Source organism: Zalophus californianus, chromosome 12 (genome assembly GCF_009762305.2).
Source record: "Zalophus californianus isolate mZalCal1 chromosome 12, mZalCal1.pri.v2, whole genome shotgun sequence".
Taxonomy (NCBI): domain Eukaryota; kingdom Metazoa; phylum Chordata; class Mammalia; order Carnivora; family Otariidae; genus Zalophus; species Zalophus californianus.
In genome coordinates this window covers 21,566,267-21,589,190 of record NC_045606.1, presented here as the reverse complement: position 1 = coordinate 21,589,190, position 22,924 = coordinate 21,566,267, and the positions used below count along the sequence as shown (strand labels likewise).

The following is a 22,924-nucleotide window of genomic DNA, read 5'->3' as shown; positions in this document are numbered from 1 at the left end:
ATAAACAAAATGTGGTATATCCATACACTGGACTATTACTGGTCTTAAAAAGGAGTAAAGTTCTGACACATGCTACAACGTGGATAAACCTTAGAAACTTTATGTTAAGTGAAATAAGCCAGACTCAAAGGACATAGATTGTGTGATTTCATTTATATGAGATGCCTAGATTAGTCAAATTCATATAGATGAAAATAGAATGAATGGTAGTTATCAGGGTCTCCAGTTATTATTTAATAGGTAGAGAGTTTTAAGGGCACCTGGCTGGCGCAGTGGGAAAAGCATGCGGCTCTTGATGTTAGGATCATCGTGAGTCTGAGTTCCACGTTGGGGGGTTGGGCATAGAGATTACTTAAAGAAATAAAACCTTAAATTTTTTTTTAAAAAAATAGGTGGAGAGTTTTAGTTCAGGTGATGAAAAAGTTTGGGAGATGGATGATGGCGATGGCTGTACAACAGTGTGAATGTACTTGATGTCACTGAACTATACATTTAAAAATGGTTAAAATGGTAAATTTTATGTTATGGGTATTTTACCACAATTAAAAAAAAATGTATGTGGCAGAGACTATTATGATCTCAGACCCTCCCCACCACTCACCGAATGATAGGTGAGCCCATGGCTGCCTAGCTAGAGACATTTCCCAGCTTTCCTTGCAGCTCAATGTAACCATATAGACAAGGTTTTGACTATTAATATGAGTAGAAATGATAGGTTTAATTTCTGCTTCATTGTCCTTAAAAATGAAATGCTTACTCTTCACACATTCTTTTTCCTCACTCATGGGCTAGATTCTAGACATGGTACTGGTGAGCTACTTCAGGCCATGAGGATGAGGACAACTGAGGGGCCCCTGGCTGGCTCAGGCAGAAGAGCCTGTGACTCTTAATCTCAGAGTCATGAGTTCACACCCCACATTGGGCCTAGAGCTTACTTAAAAAAGAAAAGACAACCGAAGCAGTTGCTTTTTTTTTTTTTTTAAGATTTATTTATTTATTTGAGAGAGAGTGAGGGGGGAAGGGCAGAGGGGAGAATCCTCAAGTAGACTTCCCGCTGAGCACAGACCCCAACATGGGGCTCGATCCCATGACCCACGAGATCATGACCTGAGCTGAAACCATGAGCTGAAACCAAGAGTCAGACCAACTGAGCCGCAAAGGCACCCCTGAAACAGTTCCTTTTTACTCAGATGTTAATTAGAATCCATATACTGAGGCTAGGAGAGACACATTGTGGGCTGGGTCCTTGGATGAACTCATGAAGCAGTCTGTCTTCCTTTGCCAGACTGTTACAAGAGGGAGAAATAAACATATCTTATTTGAAACAATGTATTTGGGGGTCTTTGTTATATTATCTTAACCTAGACACCAATACAGCTAAGGGTAAATTTGCACTTATGTGTCAGTGTATTTAGCTCCTTATATGGATTATTTGATTTAATCCTCACAACAGCCTTATGATCTAGACACTATTATTATCCCCCTTCTATGAAAAAGGAAATTGAGGCACAGAGTAGGTTAAGTAATTTGACCAAGATAATATAACTAGTAAATGGCAGAACTAGGAATTAAATGTAGGCAGTTGGCTTTAGAAGCTATCTTTTATGAGTTAATTTTGTTATATCCCTTGAGAGAATTTGAGATGCGTGGGGGAGCTGAAAATGGGAATTCCTGTCCTACCTCAATAGTTTTCAGTTTGTTCAGTTTCATGCCCAATACCTGCATAGGAAAAATGAATTCATAGAATTGTCATTTTATTTATGTTTTGCATTATAGAATCCTAATTCGGGAGAGACGTTTTAGACTTTCTAGGCATTAGACTTTTAGGTACGATAAAATTTCCAAAATAACTTTGGCAATGAGCTTGGAGTTGCTTTACTTTCATTTTTTGCCAAGGTAAGTATCATGGGAAAAGGAAAAAAAAAAAAATATCATCCATCACCACTATTCATAAAAGGACATCTTAACACCAAAATAAATAGAAAAATCATTACTGAAAAAAAAAAATTTTTTTTAAGATTTTATTTATTTACTTGACAGAAAGAGAGAGAGCACAAGCAGGGGGAGCAGCAGGCAGAGGGAGAGGGAGAAGCAGGCTCCCCGCTGAGCAGGGGGCCCGACGTGGGACTTGATCCGAGGACCCCAGGATCATGACCTGAGCCAAAGGCAGATGCTTAACCGACTGAGCCACCCAGGTGCCCCCCAAAATGAACTTTAATTCAATTGGATAAATTTACCATTATGAAAATGTCATTCACTGCATATTTTTTATTTTGGGGGCTGTGCCCATGACTGGTGGGAACTTTGACATAGAGAAGCAGTGTTCTGCCAACATTCAGTGCTGTGTCTCATCCCACCATGTGGCAGGGAGCCTCTTCTGCCTCACCTGGAAGAGTGGATTTTCTCTAGACTTACTTTAACAACAGGCAAATCCCTGGGCCATTTCGAGGTCTTTGGGGCCTACACATCACACATTCCTTCAGTGAGAGGGCAGCAGTAGCTGTAGTAAGAGATTGCTTGTACCTCTAACTTTTTATAGATCATGTCCTAAAATTCCTTCACATACCTATTTTGAGTAGAAAATACAAGGTGATTTTATGGTTTTTGAATCTCAAATTCTCCCTGTCTTTTGGTTCCCACGTGTGACCTCTAACAGGAAAACTGATAGATTTGAAATGATTATTTATGTTGTCCTCTATACAGTCACAATCAAAAACAATTTGCCTCTCATTCTCCTGTAGAGACAAAATATTTGTTAAAAAATCCATGGTAGCTGTTGAGATGTGTGCGAACCTGATGAACTTGTGCTGACTATGGAAATGCCCTTCCAGGCCAAGGAAGTATCAAAGTAAATTATCACCTTAAAAAAGGTAGTTTAAAAATGACAATGTAGGGGCACCTGGCTGGTTCAGTCAGTAGCGCATGTGACTCTTGATCTTGGGGTCGAAAGCTCAAGCCCCACATTGGGTGGGGAGCTTACTTTAAGAAAAAAAAAATTGCAAAGCACTTTAACTTCCTCAGGTATCACCATTCTGAAGGTACAAAAGGGGAAGAACATTGACACTAACGACTCAAATTCCACTGACTCTGGCCGCTACTGATTCACAGAAGACATCAGTCCATTTCAGAATCTCACGTTTATTTCAGCGAAGCCCCAGAACAGGTCTGAAAAGGAACCATGTGGGCCCCCCCACAATTGTGGGGACCTTTCCCTTTGGCCCTGACAGCCCTGCTTCTGCCCAGCCTTAGGCCTCTGCAGGACCTGCCCCAGCAGAGTCGGCTGCACCCCAGGGGGACACAACGTAGGTTTATGCTGAATTACTGAAGTGTGTATGGAAAACATGGTTGTTTCTGTTTAGTTGCAGCCCCAGCCGGAGGATAACCCACCGATGCTTAAAATAAAATAAACATAAAAATATTTATGTTAAGACTTATTGTCGTTTAAAAAAGAAACAACCCAGTGTCTTTTGTTAGTGAGGACATTAAATGTGCGAAGATTATATTTGGCATCAAGCACTGGCATTCACTTATTCCTGCAGTAATTGTTTATTGAGCACTAGTATGTGCCGGGCAGTGGTCCCCATGCAGGGGGTAAGTGATGAAAACAGAGCCCCTGCCTTTGTGGAGAGTTATCAGTCAGCCAGTTACCTCGAGTCTGTAATACCAGCTCATCTCCACAAATATAACATCTTGATTTCCATCAGGTTTTCTGAGATTCTGAGCTAGAGAATTGGTAGCTTGGAGAGCATAAATCATGTGTGGGGGAGAGGGGTCTATTGTGTGTTTTCTCTTTTATAATGAAAGTAGCTGTAAAAAGAGGAGAGTAAAACTAAATAAGGTGCTGCGACCCCTGGCTAGATTTCAGACTGAACCTCTCACTCTAATTGATGCCATTTATATCCATGCAACCACTCGCTTAGACCTTCTGATACTGTAGGACACTATAGAATAACTTACTTCCTAATGCATTTTATGGCATTTGGAAGCCCTCCAGTGGCCAAATACTAAAGCTTAAAAAAAAAAATCCTTTTGCTGTGCTTAAGGGTTTAGGTGTGAAATTATTTGTGTTTGCAACTTACTTGGAAATATATCCAAAAAATAAGATGAATTAATGTATGAAGAGATGAATAGATCTAACCATAGATGATTAGATATGTGATCAAGCAAAAATAACAATGCTAATTGTAGAATCCAAGTGACAGGTATATGGATCACTGTATAATCTTTCAACTTCTCTGTGTTGGAACATTATATAAAATATTGAATGAAAATCTCTTAGCTAGACTCTGAAGATTTATGCCTTGTAGTTGACATTGTATTAAAATTTTTCTTTCTTTCTTTCTTTTTAAAGATTTTACTTATTTATTTGACAGAGAGAGACAGCAAGAGAGGGAACACAAGCAGGGGGAGTGGGAGAGGGAGAAGTAGGCTTCCCGCGGAGCAGGGAGCCCGATGCGGGGCTCGATCCCGGGACCCTGGGATCATGACCTGAGCCGAAGGCAGACGCTTAACGACTGAGCCACCCAGGCGCCATGTATTAAAATTTTTAGACATTTTAGCATCTTTCAGTAAAATTGTCTTCATTAATGGACATGGATTAATTTTCCTTAACATGATTAATTTCTAAATGTTTGAAAAGCACTTCTGGGTTTCTTTTCAGAAAGTTTATACAATGGGACTATGAAATAGCTATATGATTTTTTTATGTTTATTGTAACTGCAATGAGATACACACCTCACACTTGTCAGAATGGCTAAAATCAAAAACACTGGAAAGAAATGTTGCAGAGGATGTGGAAAAAAAGGAACTTTCATGCACTGTTGGTGGAAATGCAAACTGGAAACTGTGGAGAACAGTGTGGACTTTTACTTAATGATCCAGTAATTCCACTCCTGGGTAGTTAACCAAAGAATATAAAAGCAATAATTCTTAAAAGATAATGCCTCCCCCGATGTTTATTGCAACATTATTTACAATAGCCAAAATATGGAAACAATGCATGTGTCCATTGACAGATGAATGGATAAAGAAGATGTGGTATATATATGGAATGGACTATCACCCAGCTATAAAAAAGAATGAAATCTTGCCATTTGCAACAACATGAATGTGTTGTATAATGCTAAGTGAAATAAAGCAGTCAGAGAAGGACGAATTTACCATGATTTCACTCATATGTGGAATTTAAGAAGCAAATAAAGGAATGAAAAAGACAAAAACACAGACTCTTAAATACAGAGAACAAACTGGCGGTTACCAGAGTGGAGAAGGGTGGGGGATGGATGAAACAGGTGAAGGGGATTAAGAGTACACTTAGGGTGATGAGCCCTGAGTGATGTGTGGAATTGTTGCATCACTAGATTGTACACCTGAAACTAATATAACATGTTATGTTAACTATACTGGAATTTCAAGAATAAATAAATGTCTATCTTCCTAGTATACCTACTTAACACACTCAGGAAATTGTTAGCAAGTTAACTAGATTTCTTTTTTTTTTTTTAATCAGAGAAGCAGTTGTTTGACAATTTCTGAAATCATTCAGGCTTCAATGCAGAGCACAAAATCCACCCTTAAGTAACCAAGCTGAAAGGGATTTATTGCATGGTATATTACAAATGGCAGGGCTGTCAACCGAGCTTCAGGAGCGCCTCACCAATCCATGCTTTAGAACGGGGCTGTCGAAGGACTGCTGCTCATGTCATGTGTGGGGAGGGCGCCCTTACAGCCACTGGTTACAGCCACATCGCCTTCACTGTAATATGCCCCATCCAGGAGGGTGCCTCAGAACCTGGCCCTCCCCACTGCAATCCTAGATTCTTCACAGCACACAAGTGCCTCGAGTTGGTGGAATTTAAATTACATCCACAACTCTAGCTGCAAGGGAGGTTGAGAAATACATTTTTAGCCTTCCTGACACTAAAGCCTAGGAAAGCCTGTGAAGAGGCAGATGGCATGAGATGAAAGGCTGTTGGAAACTTTAGTGAACAGATCATAACGAACAGACTGACAGTACCTGAACACACTGATCAGCATCACTCTTGTGACTTAGATGTTATGACCTTTTTGATGCGGGTAATAAGTACGTGGCAGCATCTATGAAGCATTCTTGCCTCAAAACAGCAAACCTGGGAGCCTCCAGATCCAAACACCAAGTTTACAAGAAATAGAGGGATAGAGGCACACGTTAACACCACCACAGGGTGCAGTCAGTGCAACCCAGAGTGTGGGATACCCTACAGGACAAATGACAGAGATTCCTCAACAAATACATGGCAAGGAAAAAAGGGCAGGGAACCTAAAATTAAAAGATTTAAAAGACATATCAAGTAAATGCGGCATGGAGCTTGATTCAAACAAACCAGTTGTCAAAAACATTTTATGAGACTCATAAATTTGAACACATATTGAATAATTGATCACATTAAAGAATTGTTAATTTTTAATTTTAAATTATTTATTATTATTTTTTAAGATTTTATTTATTTATTTATTTGACAGAGAGAAAACACATACAGGGGGAGGGGCAAAGGGAAAGGGAGAAGCAGGCTTCCTGTGGAGCAGGGAGTCGGATGCAGGGCTGGATCCTAGGACGCTGAGATCATGACCTGAGCCGGAGGCAGAGGCCTAACCAAGGAGCCACCCAGGCGCCCCAAGAATTGTTGTTAATTTTTTAGATGCATAATGATATTATAGTTAGTGTCAACAATCACTCCGATCACTTTTACAATAAGCTCTTTGTTTTTTCAGATTGTTATACATTGTTTCTTTCATAATTAATTTATGGCTCTGTGTTTTATTGCCAGAAAGTTTATTGTGCTAGGCATTTTACATATGTTAAATAACTTAATCCTTGTAGCAGTGCTTGTGAAGAAGGCAAATTATAGTGTTCATTAAGAGAAACAACTATCACAGCCTTTCTGGAAGTGGATAAAAACAAATGCCTATTTTAAAGTACCCTTAGTATGTCTAGGAATGAAGGAGGCAGGCGGACTTTCAGAGAAGTACCACCACTAATTGTAGGGAAAGTAAATGATCAGATAACCTCTCTCTATTTTTAAGACTTCTTTTTTTATTTTTTTATTATTTTTTTAAGATTTATTTGAGAGAGCGAGAAAGAGAGGGAGAGTACATGAGAGGGGGGAGGGTCAGAGGGAGAAGCAGACTCCCTGCTGAGCAGGGAGCCCGATGCGGGATTCGATCCCGGGACTCCGGGATCATGACCTGAGCCGAAGGCAGTCGCTTAACCAACTGAGCCACCCAGGCGCCCTATTTTTAAGACTTCTTAGTTTTTATAAAGTAAACATTAGATTTGATGTTTAAAATATTTTCTTACTTTTATCCCTGAAAGTATGAGAGGGCACCTGTTGTCTCATTTTAAAGATGAAGTCAACAACCCAAAGCACACCCCCCGCCAGGTAAGATGAATGTGAAGCATATTGAGAGCCTTGGTGTTATCAGACACAGCCACGGGGGTGAAACGGGGGCGATCCGGGCCCCCAAAACTAGCTGGCTGCAGTCTTGAACTTGCGGTTCTCTCTGTTAATGGGCTTAGACCATGCATTCCAAAATTCTGTGCTACGGGGCAGAAACAGTCTTAGACATTACAGTGGTCTGTGCCCTTCCAAAGCTCAACAGCACCCAACAAAATATTATTACCATTTCTCTCACTAGGGAGAATATAAATCTATACTTTCTCCTTGTTGGGGGAGGTGGTGAGGGGCCGATAATGAAAAAAAAGTTTCAAAGTCACTGGCTTAGACCAAAAGAGGTTTTATCTAGGATATGGTGATTCTGTCCTTCTCCCCCAGATTTTGGATAGCTTACAAAATCAAAATGCTACCTTGTTTTTCTAAAAATAACCCACCAAATGCCACTTTCTTCAAGGAGAATTGTGGCATCTCTGCCTAATGGAAAATTGGTACTTAGTTGGTTGAAGGGATGTCTGAATAGCTCCCTTGGGGAACTGCAGCCCCAGTTGACTTGAGCTATTCTTACAGCGAGCTTATTAACTGGTGATCATTAGTCTCTGCTAAAGTTTGTGCTTCGTAAACAATCCTAAAACTTGTTGGTAGGTAACCATTTAGAGTTAGTGTCCTGTACCTCTGGATTTCACCCCCTTGCTTATATGGAACTGCTGTAGAATTTTCTAGCTTGAACCAAAGATGTGAAATTGCTATTCCTTACCCTTAAGCTGATGCTGCCCTGAGGTAATACCAGAAATGTCACTCCGCTTGTCTCTAAAGTTTATATAACAGGATTTGAGTCTGAAAAAGATGCCCTCTTCCCCCTGACTGAATGCCACCTCTATTCACATGATTTTATTGCAACCAACGTGTTCACAGTGTATAGAGAAAAGTGGGTTTGGCACTCAAGAGGCTTGCAAAATAATGCCGAAGATATATTTTCAAAACAGCTAATTTTATTGTATTTATTTATTTTTTAAGATTTTATTTTTAAGTAATCTCTACACCCAATGTGGGGCTTGAACTCACAATCTCAAGATCAAGAATCGTCTGCTCCATTGATGGAGCCAGCCAGGCACCCCCTAAAACAGCTAATTTTAAATGATGTGGGGGAAAAAAAATTGCTTAGCATACTAGCGCTAAGGAGACTTGATGGAAGAGCAGTGGATTGGGCCAGAAGTCAAGGCACTGATGCATTGAGAAGTAGGAAGGTTTATGAAGAGAGTACTGCTGCCGGACTTTGAAAGGTGGGTTAGTGCACTCTGCACTTGAAGAAGGTGGTGAGGGCATTCCATGCAGGGGTTGGCTGTTGAGTGAGACCCAAAGAGCAAAGCACAGAGGTGAAAAATTCCAAGGAATGCTAAGTTTCTCTAGCTGAAGGTTAGGGTGGAGAGCCAGTAGTGGCAGATGGAGCTAGAAAGCTTGGAGCCACATCGTGGATCTCAAATGACACGCAAAGGCCTCCCTGCTCTCATGGTTAGTTCCCAGGGTTACTGAAGTGGACTGTTACTTGAATACATAATACCACCTAACTGCATATTTGTCTCCACCCCCACCATCTTCATCCAGCAGAAAAGGACCAAAATTTCCCTGCATGTGATCTTGGACAAGTTAACCTCTCTCTGTACCCTGACTTCCTCTTCTATAAAATGGAGATTATAGATAGTACCTACCTTTTTTTTTTTTAGATAGTGCCTACCTTATTAAATGAGTCATTCACAATAGTATATGTGAGTGGAGGAGGCATCATATGAGAGTTAAATAAGTTATTTATCCAAAGTTCTCAATTGTTTTGAGGCATAGAAAAAAAAAAAAAGAAGGATTTTAGATCAGTGTTGACTCCCAACCATGGGCTTAAGACTTTTCACATTAAAAATTATTATGTTAGGGGTGCCTGGGTGGCTCATTCGGTTAAGTGTCTGCCTTCGGCTCAGGTCATGATCCCGGGGTCCTGGGATCGAGCCCCGCATCAGGCTCCCTGCTCAGCGGGAAGCCGGCTTCTCCCTCTCCCACTCCCCCTGTTTGTGCTCCCTCTCTCGCTGTGTCTCTCTCTGTCAAATAAATAAATAAAATAAAATAAATTATTATGTATATCATAGCTTTAATGTAATAGCAAAAAGGCCTCCAAGATGTCCTTTTATTTTAGAGCTCATGTAAATGCTTTTCCTGCCCTAGAAGCTGCTTACAGAGTGTTATTAAATAGGTGGGTACATTTTGGGGTATCTGACTGGCTTTTGGAATAGCATGAGACTTTTGATCTTGGGGTCGTGGATTCAAGCCCCACACTGGGTATAGAGACTACTTTTAAAGTGTGTGTGTGTGTGTGTGTGTGTGTGTGTGTGTGTGTGTGTGTGTGTGTATACACAGACACATATATATATAAAGTGGGTACATTTCTAATTCCTTAAGGCTTGAATTAAAACTTTGGAAATTCCTTGGCTTTGACCTACAGCCTTTTGACATTTTCACTGTTCATTACTAACTATATGTTGAGAATAGGAAGCGAAAGCACACATAGCTATTTCATACACCTATGAAAAGTGCAAAAGTGACAGTAGATAGGAAAAAAGTGGACCTACATTAAATATTTGTAGACTTTGGACATTTTCGGTTTTCCATTGTTGTCATTGTTTCACTTATATATTGCCGCATAATAAACCAGTATACGACATAATGGTTTCAAAACAACACTTGATTATTTCTCACAGTTCTGGGGACTGGGAGCGCTAGGTGGGATGCGGGATGCTTCTCTCCCACGTGGTATTGATTGGGACTGACTCTCCACATAGTCTCTCAGGGGTGGTGTTGTTAAGAATTTCTTTCCTTGCCATCAGCAGGGCCCCAGGAGATGGGAGTAGCCTGACCTTTTAAGGTATAGAAACAGAATCAGCCCAGAAACACATCTGCTGTGTTTTATTAGCCAAAGCAAGGTACGAGGTCAGCCTGGATACTAGAGGTAAGAAAAAAGACTCCACCTCCGTGGGAGAAGCTGCAAAATATCGTGGCCATGATTTCCAGGCGTCATCAGTTTTCAGGCTGTATATTTTAAAGCTTACAAATGACATTTGACCTAAGGACTAGCCCCTTTTCTAGTCAGTTAACAAGGAAACATTTCTTGCCTGCTAAAGCTTACACCCCTAGCTTCTTTGAAATCTAGAGACATATAGCGAGGTTAGTAGTCAAGAGTAAGGATTTGAGAATGGGAGCTAGGTTTAAATTCTGGCTTTGCTACTTTGTGTGACTTAAAATTACCTAAAGTCTGTATTCTTCAGATTCATCCATTAAACAGGGATATTTACCTGGCAAGGTTTTTATGACGATTAAGTAAGATAATATGTGTTCAGAGATTATTGGGGTGACTGGCACATGGTAAGCATTTAGCAAATTTAATAATTTTTATTAGATAAGTCTGAGTCTGCCTGACGGCTATTGATGTCTTATGATTTGCTCATCCCGGGGCTCCTGGGAGCCTGCTTCTCCCTCTGCCTCTGCCTCTCCCCCTGCTTGTGCTCTCTCTCTCATATGAATAAATAAAATCTTAAAAAAAATTTTTTAAGATTTGCTCATGCCTCTTGCAAAGTGGGACACTTGGTATTAGGGCCTTGATAAACATTCTCAAACAGTGAAGCCACCCACAGAATCTTTTGGGCTCTTAGTTTTCTGAATTTTCTTGAGTGCATTTCCTGACTTTTTGGATCCATAAATTTCCTCTTGGTTTGCTTTGCTGCCCTCTTCTGGTAGAATGGGGAAAAGTTCGGTGATAATCCGAGGCCTATAGCCTCAATAAAAGCTCTATTTGAAATCCTTTGTCAAAGAATCCAGCTTTCAGAAATCTTTGATCCTAACTTCCTAAGTGAATTCAGATGAAAGTAACGTCTAAATATAAAACTTCTAAATATACATTTCAGTTTATTTCTCCCATCCAAGTTTATTTCTGTTAAATCGATAGTGACAGATGGAACAGTAAGATTAAAATGGACAGCTCACTTTAGGTTGAAAAGATGGTAAGAATACTTTGTTATGCTGATCAGCAATAGGAAATTCCCTAGAAACTGCATTTCACTTTTCTGAAACAATTAAATGTGTATATAGAAAATTTTTTTCTAATGTTAATTTCAGCTAAATCCCTACATCTTTCAAGTTATGACATATGTAGTATCCCTAGATTGGTATTTTAAATTTTTTGCATAGAAGCTGCATGAAAATGTTATTGTGTGCTTACTTCAAAAACAATGAGAGATGCTAAATACTTAGATTTTATATTTAATACAGTATATTATTTAAATGCTTTTTCACACATTTAGTTATTAGAAGACATTGGAAATATTCTAATAGGTTATATATAAGTAGATAAAACTAAAATTTAGAAGGCACAATACTTTAAAATATTACAGAGGTATAGATGATCTGCACATTTGTGTACTTATCAAACAATCCTACTGAAGAATTTTTCCATCAGAAAAAAATATAATATTGAGGGTCAAGGTGGGCAAAATGATGGGTGAAGGTGGCCAATAGTACAAACTTCCAGTTATAAAATAAATAAGTCATGGATATGTAATGTACAATGACTGTATTTAATAATACTGTATTGCATATTTGAGAGTTGTTAAGAGAGTGGATCTAGAAAGTTCTCATCTCAAAAAAAAGGTAACTATGGAAAAAAATAAAGGAATTACTGATTTTTTAAAAACATAGTATTTTAAGACATTTAGAACTGTTTTCCTGTTTCCTGCTTGGCTATTCAGGCATAACTCTGTAGTAGCTAAGAGTATATTCTTGTTGACATTTTGGCAAGCACAGTTTCAAGTCACAAATGCTACTTCATTAAGTCATGATACAGTACATATGCCATGCTATCTCTAAAAAATGTAAAATGCCTGGAATCTTTGGAATTCCCTTCCCCCACTAATTCAACAAAGTCCAGATTTGTTATAGGACAGAACACAGACACATCTCCTGGAGCTATTTCAACCAGTGAAATAGCTGGTTGAACATTTCAACCAGTGAAAACTGGTTAAATGATCTAAATACCAGTCATTTGCACATCTTAGGAGATCTGTGCACCTTAAAGACAAATAACTGAGGAAACAGATTGCAGCAAATCTGTTAAGAAAATACAGTTTATATTCAAAACTGCATCTGCTTTGCACTTTTAGCAAATATGCAGTGGCTTCTTATTGAGTGGATATGTGCCAAAATCTTAGTTTAAAGCTTTTGCAATTCTCCATCTGCCAGAATGAAAATTTGAGCTTCTGGCCTATAAGAGCTGTGTAACAAAGATCCAGTATTAGAGAATAGAGTATTTAAAATCTGAAATTAATTCACATTTCATTATTTAGAAAGCTATTAATAGAGTCTGGGGGTCTTGGGGTTGTGAGTTCAAGTGCCATGTTAGATGTAGAGCTTACTTAAAAAAAATAAAAATAAAAAAAGGAAGGCTATTAATGGAGTCTGAATTTTTGACATCCAATGTAACATCACTAAAAGCAGATATTGAGGAGATATCCGTGTAAGAAAACAAAAGCAGCAAGAACTTTTCCCAAACTAGCACAATAGTGATTTAATTCAATTTAATCCTATTTAATCTAGTTTAATCCTTAAACTAGAATGATTTCATGGATTGCAATCAAGAGTACCAAATAAATATCTTTCTGTTTTTTTTTAAGATTTTATTTATTTATTTGACAGAGAGCGAGACAGCAAGAGAGGGAACACAAGCAGGGGGAGTGGGAGGGAGAAGCAGGCTTCCCACGGAGCAGGGAGCCAGATGCGGGGCTCGATCCCAGGACCCCGGGATCATGACCTGAGCTGAAGGCAGACGCTTAATGACTGAGCCACCCAGGCGCCCCACCAAATACATATTTCAACAAAAGTATTACAATCAGAGTACATTTTTTGGGCTCAATATAATTAAGATGGCATTCTTTACTTGAGATTCTCTCAAAAGCTTCATATTGCAAATTGCATTTATTCTTTTTATTGCTCCCCTTCACATTTACTTCACATTTCACAAAACTGTCTTTTTTTAGTTTAATTGTGAAGAAGTCCTTAATATATGTGTATAGATGTCTTCAGAACAGAGCCAGCTATTCAGTTTGAAAACTATGGATATATTCTTGGGAAACTACTCACAGTCAGTGGGTAATGTTTTTGACCACTCTTACTTTTGAGCTGGCTCCAAGGAGCAGGGGCAAGTCTATAAACCACCTATTAGTCAGCTTCACTCCCTGAGGGTATTTATGTGGGTGCTTTGAATCACGTGTCAAGAGGTATGAAGTTTGAAAATACAAAGACTTAATAGAAGGGTGGTTGGGAATGTAAATCAAAATCAGGTGTGGACTATCTTAACATGTGCTATGGACTTGGATTCAACTCACCTCTTCAATTGACATTTATTTTCTACTCTCTGTCAGGACAATGTTTAAGAAAATACATATATTCAAAATTAGTTCTACTTTGTACATTGAGCTGTTTTCAAAGTCTGTATATATATATGCCAACATTTTCCCTAAATATCATGATCATTTCTCTCAAGGGGCTAGATTAGTGGAGCAGAAGGTCTAAGTACATTGATCCATAAATGGGGTACAGACACAGAGAAAATGGGTTGACTGACTTGGTGTGGGAAACGGGATGAGATGAATGGTTTAGTAAAAGATGTAACGCTTGAATTAGTCTTGATAGATGAGTAGGGCTCACCAGAACAACGACAAAGTAGGGTGTTTCAAGACAGAGGTTATAGTGTAAGTAAGGTGTAGGGGGCTCAAGAAACGTTTTTTTTCTTTTAAAGATTTTATTTATATATTAGAGAAAGAGAGCACAAGTTGGGGGAGGCAGAGGGAGAAGCAGGCCTCCCGTGGAGCAGGGAGCCTGATGCGGGACTCGATCCCAGGGTCCTGGGATCATGACCTGAGCTGAAGGCAGACGCCCAACCGACTGAACCACCCAGGTGCCCCCTTTTATCAAAAGATTTATTTATTTATTTATTTATTTATTTACTTGAGAAAGAGAGAGGGAGTACAAGCAGGGGGAGGGGCAGAGGAAGAAGCTGACTCCCCACCGAGCAGGGAGCCCAACACAGGGCTCGATCCCAGGACCTGAGCCAAAGGCAGACACCCAACAAACTGAGCCACCCAGGCGCCCCTAGGTACAGTATTCTTACAATAAATAAGCTAGAGAAAAGAAGATATTGTTTAAAAAAATCATAAACACTGGAATATTACTCAGCGATAAAAAAGAATGAGATCTTACCATTTGCAACAACATGGATGGATGTAGATGGTATTATGCTAAGTGAAATAAATCAGTGAAAGACGAGTACCATAGGCTTTCCCTTATATGTGTACTCTAAAAAACAAAACAAATGAATAAAGCAGAAACAGACCCATAAATAGGGAACAAACTGATGGTAGCCAGAGGGGAGACGGATGGGGGGGATGGGTAAAATGGGTGAAGGGGGGGGTGGGACGTACAGGCTTCCAGTTTTAGGATGAGTAAGTCATGGACATGAAAGGTGCAGCATGGGGAATATAGTCCATGGTAATTGCTGAAGATGGTAGCTACAGCTAGAGTTGTTGAATCAGTATGTCTTACACCGGAAACTAATGTAACTTTGTCAACTAAATTTCAATAAAAAATTTTAACAAAAATCAATAGGGAAAATATACTTACAGTACTGTACTGCATGTACTGAAAAAAAATTGTATTGGGGCACCTGGGTGGCTCAGTCGGTTAAGCATCCGACTCTTGGTTTTGGTTCAGGTTGTGATCTCAGAATCAGGAGATCGAGTCCCACGTTGGGCCCCACGCTCAGTGCCGGAGTCTGCTCAAGTTTCTCTCCCTCTTCCTCTGCCCCTCCCTCTGCAGGCTCCTGTGCAAGCACATGCCCACTTGCTCTCAAATAAATCAGTCTTTAAAAAAAAAAAAAAATCGTGTATAACTGGACCTGTGCAGTTCAAACCCTTGTTGTTCAAGGGTCAGCCACAGTTCATTATGACCAGAGCACAGATAGAAACAGTTAAAGGCTGCAAAGGCCGGCAGCATCATCTGCTGTTAGCCTTGATCCCGTGGGCCTTGCTCTCCAGTTGCATTATGCATCAGAATCACCTATGGTACAAGTTTTATTTATTTAAGTAATCTCTATACCCCATGTGGGGTTCGAACTCACGACCCCAAGATCAAAAAGTCGCATGATCTTCTGACTGAGCCAGCCAGGGGCCCCTAAAGCACACATTTCTTATTCCCCTTCTAATTTGGCTCCAGGGGAGGACCGTGGAACCCGAATTTTAAGGACATTTCCCAAAAATTCTAATGCAGTACAACTTGGGACACAGTTTGAAGAAATATTACCATAGACAGTGAAGAGCCCTTAAAGATTTTTTAGGGAAAAGGTAACTCTTAGGTCACGAGCAGATCAGATTGGCCTTTGGTAGCGAGGAAGCTGGGTTGAAGAGACGAGAGCCCAGAGGGCAGAGTTCACCAGACGGATGACTAGTACGCAGAATGCCAGAAAGAGGACGCCGCTCACCAGGGTAGGGGAGCGTGCCCATGTTTAACCTAAATCAAGTGTCAACAAAGAGAAATGTGAGGATTTGCAATATTACTGCAAAAGTTCGTTTAAATACCCAATTCTCCCCGGGGTTTTTGTGCCCTCACGGTTCCATTCCTGGCCGTATTAATTCCCTATTATTGATCCCTAGTCTGGACACTTCTTATGAGCTTCAAACCTACCTAGGGACTGGACATCACCTCCTGGGTGCTGGGGGTTATCCCAAACTCGACGTATTCAAAATGGAGATTCTCATTTCCCAACCAGAATGCTGGGAACCAAGAGACCCTCCCTTTCCCTCATATCCATCTAGTTACCTAAACAGGAGTAAGAACTTGACGCTGTACTGTACTGCATGTACTGGAAAAACTTGTAAATTGACTTGTAAATTCAATCTCAGAAGATAAAAAGACAAACTGATACGCAGTAAACTCTTCACAGTCAAGAATTTAACGTTCAGTTCAGTTTCAACTTTAAGTGACCCCAGGGATTTAGAACACAAAGTTATGTGATTTCCCTCAGGCAAAAATCTTAACCACAGGTCCTACCTGAGGCTGTTACACTTAAGTTACTTAGCTAATGACTGAGGCTGGCTCAGCACTGACCTATAACTGTGGCTTTATTGCTCTTTATCTATAGAGAAAATGTCCATAAAGTAAAAAGTACTAGAGTGAAAATTTATGAAAATTTGCTTCCAAAGGAAAAATTTGCTTCCAAAGGAAAAAATGCTTCCAAAGGAAAGCTAACTGATTGTGTTACGATGGAAAGATCTTAAAGGCCTTTGTAGCCTTAGCTGTACAAGGTAGAGGTTTTGGATAAAGAGGCAGGATGAATTTGGCAATGATTTATCTCAGATACAAATGAGCTTACCATATGCTTTACATGGAAGAAGAAAAATGAGTAACTGTTCTACCAAGTGTCCCAGGCAATCTAAAAACCCGTGAGAGAAAGCTAATAAAGCTAGAAAAAGGCAGAATTTAAAGTACCATCCTAGGGGCGCCTGGGTGTCTCAGTCGGTTAAGTGTCTGCCTTCAGCTTAAGTCATGATCCAGGGATCCTGGGATCAAGCCCTGTGTCAGACTCCTTGCCTGTCAGGCTCCCTGCTCGGCAAGGAGTCTCCTTCTCCCTCTCCCTCTGCCCCTCCCCTGCTCATGGTCACACATGCTCTCTCTCAAAAAAATATTTTTTTTAAGATTTTATTTATTTGACAGAGACACAGCGAGAAAGAGAACACAAGCAGGGGGAGCAACAGAGGGAGAGGGAGAAGCAGGCTTCCCGCTGAGGAAGGAGCCCAGTGCGGGGCTCGATCCCAGGACCCTGGGATCATGACCTGAGCCAAAGGCAGATGCTTAACAACTGAGCCACCCAAGCGCCCCCCAGAAATAAATAAAATATTTAAAAAAAAATATATCATCCTAAAGATAGGCAATAGAAAGCAAAGAAAAAAAAAAAAAACTAGAAACATACAGATCAATGGATACCTAACTGGTATCAATGGCTACCTGACAAAACCATGTAACAGTGGAGCAAGGGCATTAAATGGTGATTGATCAATGGGGAAAAAAACTACCTCATTCCCTGAGCCAAAAAATGTAGTCTTAGATATAAAATACAAATTCCTTCAAACTAAAATAGGTAGTTCATAAAAAAAGTATCCACGTGGTCAGTCACAAGCGCATAAAATGTGCTCAACATCATTAGTCATGAAGGACCACTTTGTATCCATTAGGAAGGCTAAAATGAAAATTAAGGGCAATACCAAGAAATACGTAACAATTAGAACAACCATTTAGAATAACTGTCTGGCAGTATCTACTAAAGGAGAATATGTATGTGTACACTGTAATCCCAAAATTCTACTCCTTGATGTATAGCCAACAGGTTTATGTATATATGGACACCAAATAACACATTAAAAAATGTTCGTAGTACGCTCGGTGCAGAGTCCACTTGGGATTCTTTCCCTCTCTCTCTCAAATAAATGAATCTTAAAAAAAAAATTGTTCACAGTAGCATAATTTGTAATATTCCGAAACCAGAAATAAAATGTCTGTTAATAGCAGAATGGACACACTGGGGTACATGCATACAATGCAAAATTCTATAGCAATGAAAAATAAGTAACTGCTACTCATATAATAAACAAATCTCAGAAGTCCAAGGGATAATCTTCTCAGTGGCAGATCCCATTCTATTGCTCAACCTGGATGGTGGTCACACTCACACACAGGTGTGTAAACTTTGTGATGATTATGATTATTAGGACTTTTGCACTCTTCTGAATACATGTTATTTTTCAATGAAGATGTTCCAAGCAACTCCTTCCTAACAAAAAAAAGTTTGTAAATGATTTTAGTACCATATTATATAAATCAAGTGTGTAGAGGAGCTACATATTTTTTTCAGTTGTTTTATTTCAGTTTGAATTTTTTTAGGAAAATGATGCTACGGAGATGTCTTGTGTCTTGTGAATGTCAAGGGTCCCTTGTATTCACATTTCCTTATGACCAAAATATATGGGGAAAATATAAGATTCTAAGGAATGAACACGAAGACCATTGAGCTTAAAGAAAAACTGACAAGAAATTATAGTATTATTTTCTCCTCTACAGTAATCCTATTAGTCTCGTAATTTCTTCTTCCTTTCGTATACAGAGGGAAAATATAGATGTCCATTAACTTCAATCCCTGGTGTCAGAATTCAAACTTGCAATTTACGGATGGGGAGCTATGCTCCAGTTGTGGAGTGGGAAGAAACCAGTTCCCCTTTCCTAGCCTCTGTCTTGGATCTTAGTAGGCAGTAATGAGAAGGCTGCCTAGGGCTGACTCAAGGATAAGTATTAGAATTAGTAGCAGTAGGGGCGCCTGGGTGGCTGAGTCATTGAGCGTCTGCCTTCAGCTCGGGTCATGATCCCGGGGTCCTGGGATCGAGCCCCGCATTGGGCTCCCTGCTCAGCGGGAGGCCTGCTTCTCCCTCTCCCCCTGCTAATGTTCCCTCTCTCACTGTGTCTCTGTCAAATAAATAAAATAAAATCTTAAAAAAAAAAAAACGAATTAGTAGCAGTATTGGGAGTGGTGAAGCCATGTTTTTGCAGACGGTTCTCCCTATTCTTTAATTAAGAGTTTAAACCCCATTCACACTCATGACTTAAAGGCTGAGCCTGCAGGAAGGTGGATAATAACTCCAATTTCCTAGGAATGAGGAATGAAAAACCAAGACAAGTAGGCACTGTAAAACTGTTGTTTTTTTAATGCAGGTCAGATATCCTGAAACATACATGTATTTTGATAGTCTTCTAATCCCACTTGAGTTCAAATATTAAAGTAACACACACGAGCTAAGAGAATTCAATATTGTTCCAAGGCACTTACTGAATCTCCATGACTAGATGAAAACAAGGACAATTAGGGTGGACAATTAGACAGTATATAATATAAAAATAACTTTTTGCTTACAATTTACAAAATGTATTATTATTACAATCTTTGATCTCTGATAACCTGCAATGCTGGCTGCATGAATCCAGCAATTTTAAAATTCAGAAACTATTTTCTAAAACTTCAGGGCAAATAATTTACAAATAAGGTACACAAAGATTTAGACCATGCAGAAATTTCTTACATCTTCTGTTAATAATATTTTATGACTGCAACTTTATGAAATTATATACCTACTTGCCCTGTACATATACAAAATAATGCATACATGATAAAACATTAGCAAAAGAGTAGTCCTTAAACTCAATTTATCATAAAAGTATTACTATATTAACATGTCTACAAGCAGCGTGTAACAGGGTTAAGAGACATTAAGGCAATAATACTTGAAGTTACAAAATAAACCGTATGTAATACTTTTTTCCTAAGTGTAGTATAAGGCAGGTAGATGGTCCCAGCAAAAAAATACTAAGGTAACAATCTACACTGCTGTTAGTCCCACATTTTTAAGATGGAATACTATAAATCTGGCTTTCAGTGGCACTTGAATTTTCCAGTATAATTTAAAGTGTCTTTTAGCTCCCTGAATCATGTCCATTCTGAAGGTGGATCTCTTGGTCCTTTGGGTTTTCCACAGCGGTTACGAAAACCTGTAATCAAAACACCACAGTAATTGGTCAGTGTCCAGAAATGTTTTTTAATTTACTAAAAACTCTTAATTTGCTTTGGGTAGTTCATTTAAGAACCTGAATAAATCATAGCAAAAAGTATGATAAACTCTGCCTTCAGGAAAGCCTGAAATGATGGCAAATAATCTTTTCCCATTCTTGCCAGCATTAACTACATAACTTAAAGTTTTAAAATTATTTAGAAAACAAATTACCAATATCTGTGGCCTCTGTTGGACTTTCTGATATTTGATCTTTCTTGTTACTGAAAATAGGTGGACATTCTATACAAGTCTCTGTGTGAGTACCTCCTGCTGGATGATCTAAAATGCAAAATAAAGCCATTGTTAATCAGCATCATTTGTAGCATCATATGTAGAATCCTCTTAATTATTTTAATGTCTGTATTAAGTTAAAAGAGCAAGTTTTCTCTCTTGGGTATCATAATTTCAGACGCCCAGATGCATATAAATGCAATGGTAGTGAACACAGGAAAATGTGTTAGGTGTTCTTGAGGGCACGCAGAAATCGTCAGTGAGTTGTTCTGCAATGTATGGATTCTCCTTATGCTCTTAACTTTAATAAACCTCAATCTTGCCATTTTATATTTCCTTAAGGTAGTTGTACTATGTGCCAATGTCCTAAGGCTATAATTTCAAGTGAGATGCATTATATGGAAACCAACAACAATCAAGTTCATAGTTAATTAATGGACTACTGGCTTTTTTTTTTTGGACTACTGGCTTCTAACCGTAATTTTTTTCTTTCAAAGTTTTACATCAGGGCGCCTGGGTGGCTCAGTCGTTAAATGTCTGCCTTCGGCTCAGGTCATGATCCCAGGGTCCTGGGATCGAGCCCCGCATCGGGCTCCCTGCTCCACAGGAAGCCTGCTTCTCCCTCTCCCACTCCCCCTGCTGTGTTCCCTCTCTCGCTGTGTCTCTCTGTCAAATAAATAAATAAAATCTTAAAAAAAAAAAAGCTTTACCTCAGTTAAATTTTAGTTTACTTCTTTAATTACCGATGCCTAAGATTAGTAATAAAAGAAATTTTGTTAAAAAACTTTTATGGAAGCTTGGAATACGAGTCAAAGAATACAAGATCCTTGTCCTTAAGTGCTTATAGTTTAGACAGGGGTCAGCAAACATTTTTTTTTTTTAAGATTTTATTTATTTATTTGAGAGAGACTGAGAGATAGAGAGCACGAGAGGGAAGAGGGTCAGAGGGAGAAGCAGACTCCCCGCTGAGCAGGGAGCCCGATGTGGGACTCGATCCCGGGACTCCAGGATCATGACCTGAGCTGAAGGCAGTCGCTTAACCAACTGAGCCACCCAGGCGCCCGCAAACTTTTTCTATAAAGCGTTAGAGAATAACTATTTTAGGCTTTGCAAGCCACATACAGTCTCTGCCACATTTTCTTCATTGATTTTTGTTTCTTTGTTTTTAAACAACTTTTTTTTTTTAAGTAAGCTCTACACCCAAAGTGGGGCTTGAACTCATGACCCTGAGATCAAGAGTCCCATGGTCTACCAACTGAGCCAGCCAGAGACCCCTAAACAACTCTTGAAAATAAAAATCATTCATTCAGCTCAAGGTCAGAACAAAAACTAGTCTAGCAGGAGAGACTGCCAAGCACGTTATTATTATACTGGTTTGGTAAGTTTTATAGTAAAATGATGTAGAGTGCAATGGGGACAGAGAGGAGAGGCATGGCGATGAAACTAGTGGTTTCAGGACTGGCTTCTAGAAAAAAATGATGATCTAGTCAAAAGGCCTCAATTTTCTCAGTGAAGTAAAAGGTCATCTACTGAGTAAGAGTAGGACTGATGATTTCAGAAGAAATTAAAGATTTATTTTTAATTATTTATTTCCTTATTCTTTTTTTGGTGGGCAACAAAGTTTATTGAGGGAGATAGTACAAAGCTCCCAAAGAAGGAGGGGACCCGAGAGTGTTGCCCAGAAGAAATTAAGGATTTAGAAAATTCGGGATGCCTGGGTGTCTCAGTTGGTTAAGCGGCTGCCTTCAGCTCAGGTCATGATCCCAGGGTCCTGGGATCAAGCCCCGCGTTGGGCTCCCTGCTCAGCGGGGAGCCTGCTTCTCCCTCTGCCTGCCGCTGCCCCCGCTTGTGCTCTCTCTCTTGCGCTCTAATAAATAAAATCTTAAAAAAAAAAAAGATTTGGAAAATAGAAAGGATACCAACTAGAGCATATAAGATAACCAAGCAAAGCTAAGTGCCCAATTATGGATGAAGATCCAGAATTGTAGGCTCAATCTGTAAAGCAGAATGATGTTCCCCAGCAGTATTCAGGAGTTTCGAGGGATAAAATAAAATGGTATGGGAGTTAGGAGCAAGACAGTGGAGGTTAATTTCGAGTATGACCAGAGTAATGGAGGGCAGTGTCTAGATTGGCTAGAGAAGAGAATCCAGAAAGGAGTTAGCATACATTAAGAAATAAAGGGCCCAGGGATCCAGCAATATCGGCAGTAGTAATAGAATAAAGACAGTAACAATAATAGCCTGGCTTCCATTTGAGTGCCTATTACGTGCCGAGCACGGTGCTGATATTCCATGAATGTGATCTCATTAACTCCTCAAAAACAATGCTCTAGGGTAGGTGCTATTATTACCTCCATTTCACAGAGGAAAAAAAAAAAAAAATGGGGCTAAGATGAGGTGACTTGGCTTAAGTCACATAGTTAAGTAAAATAGTAAAAATGGAATTCCAAACCAGGTGGGCTTGACTCTAAACCTTCTGTTCTTTTCCTTATGACACGTTGCCCCAGCAAAGGAGACAAAGAGTA

The 22,924-nt window shown here is 39.5% G+C and overlaps 1 protein-coding gene across 5 annotated transcripts in view; it reads right to left on the bottom strand.

Moving 5' to 3' along the window:
- Window positions 1-19,245: 19,245 nt before the first annotated feature.
- PTPN12 (protein tyrosine phosphatase non-receptor type 12) overlaps window positions 19,246-22,924 on the bottom strand; it is an 88,087-nt gene continuing 84,408 nt past the window's right edge. For 4 of the 5 annotated variants that reach the window (XM_027573655.2, XM_027573656.2, XM_027573653.2 and 1 more), the window contains 2 exons: window positions 20,340-20,447; window positions 19,853-20,106 (listed from right to left, as the gene is read on the bottom strand). In XM_027573655.2, coding sequence (XP_027429456.1) covers window positions 20,045-20,106; window positions 20,340-20,447 — 170 coding nt within the window. In that variant the 3' untranslated portion in view covers window positions 19,853-20,044. Of the gene's footprint in view, window positions 20,107-20,339; window positions 20,448-22,924 lie in introns of all 5 variants that reach the window. The other variant, XM_027573658.2, reaches the window with a different exon arrangement.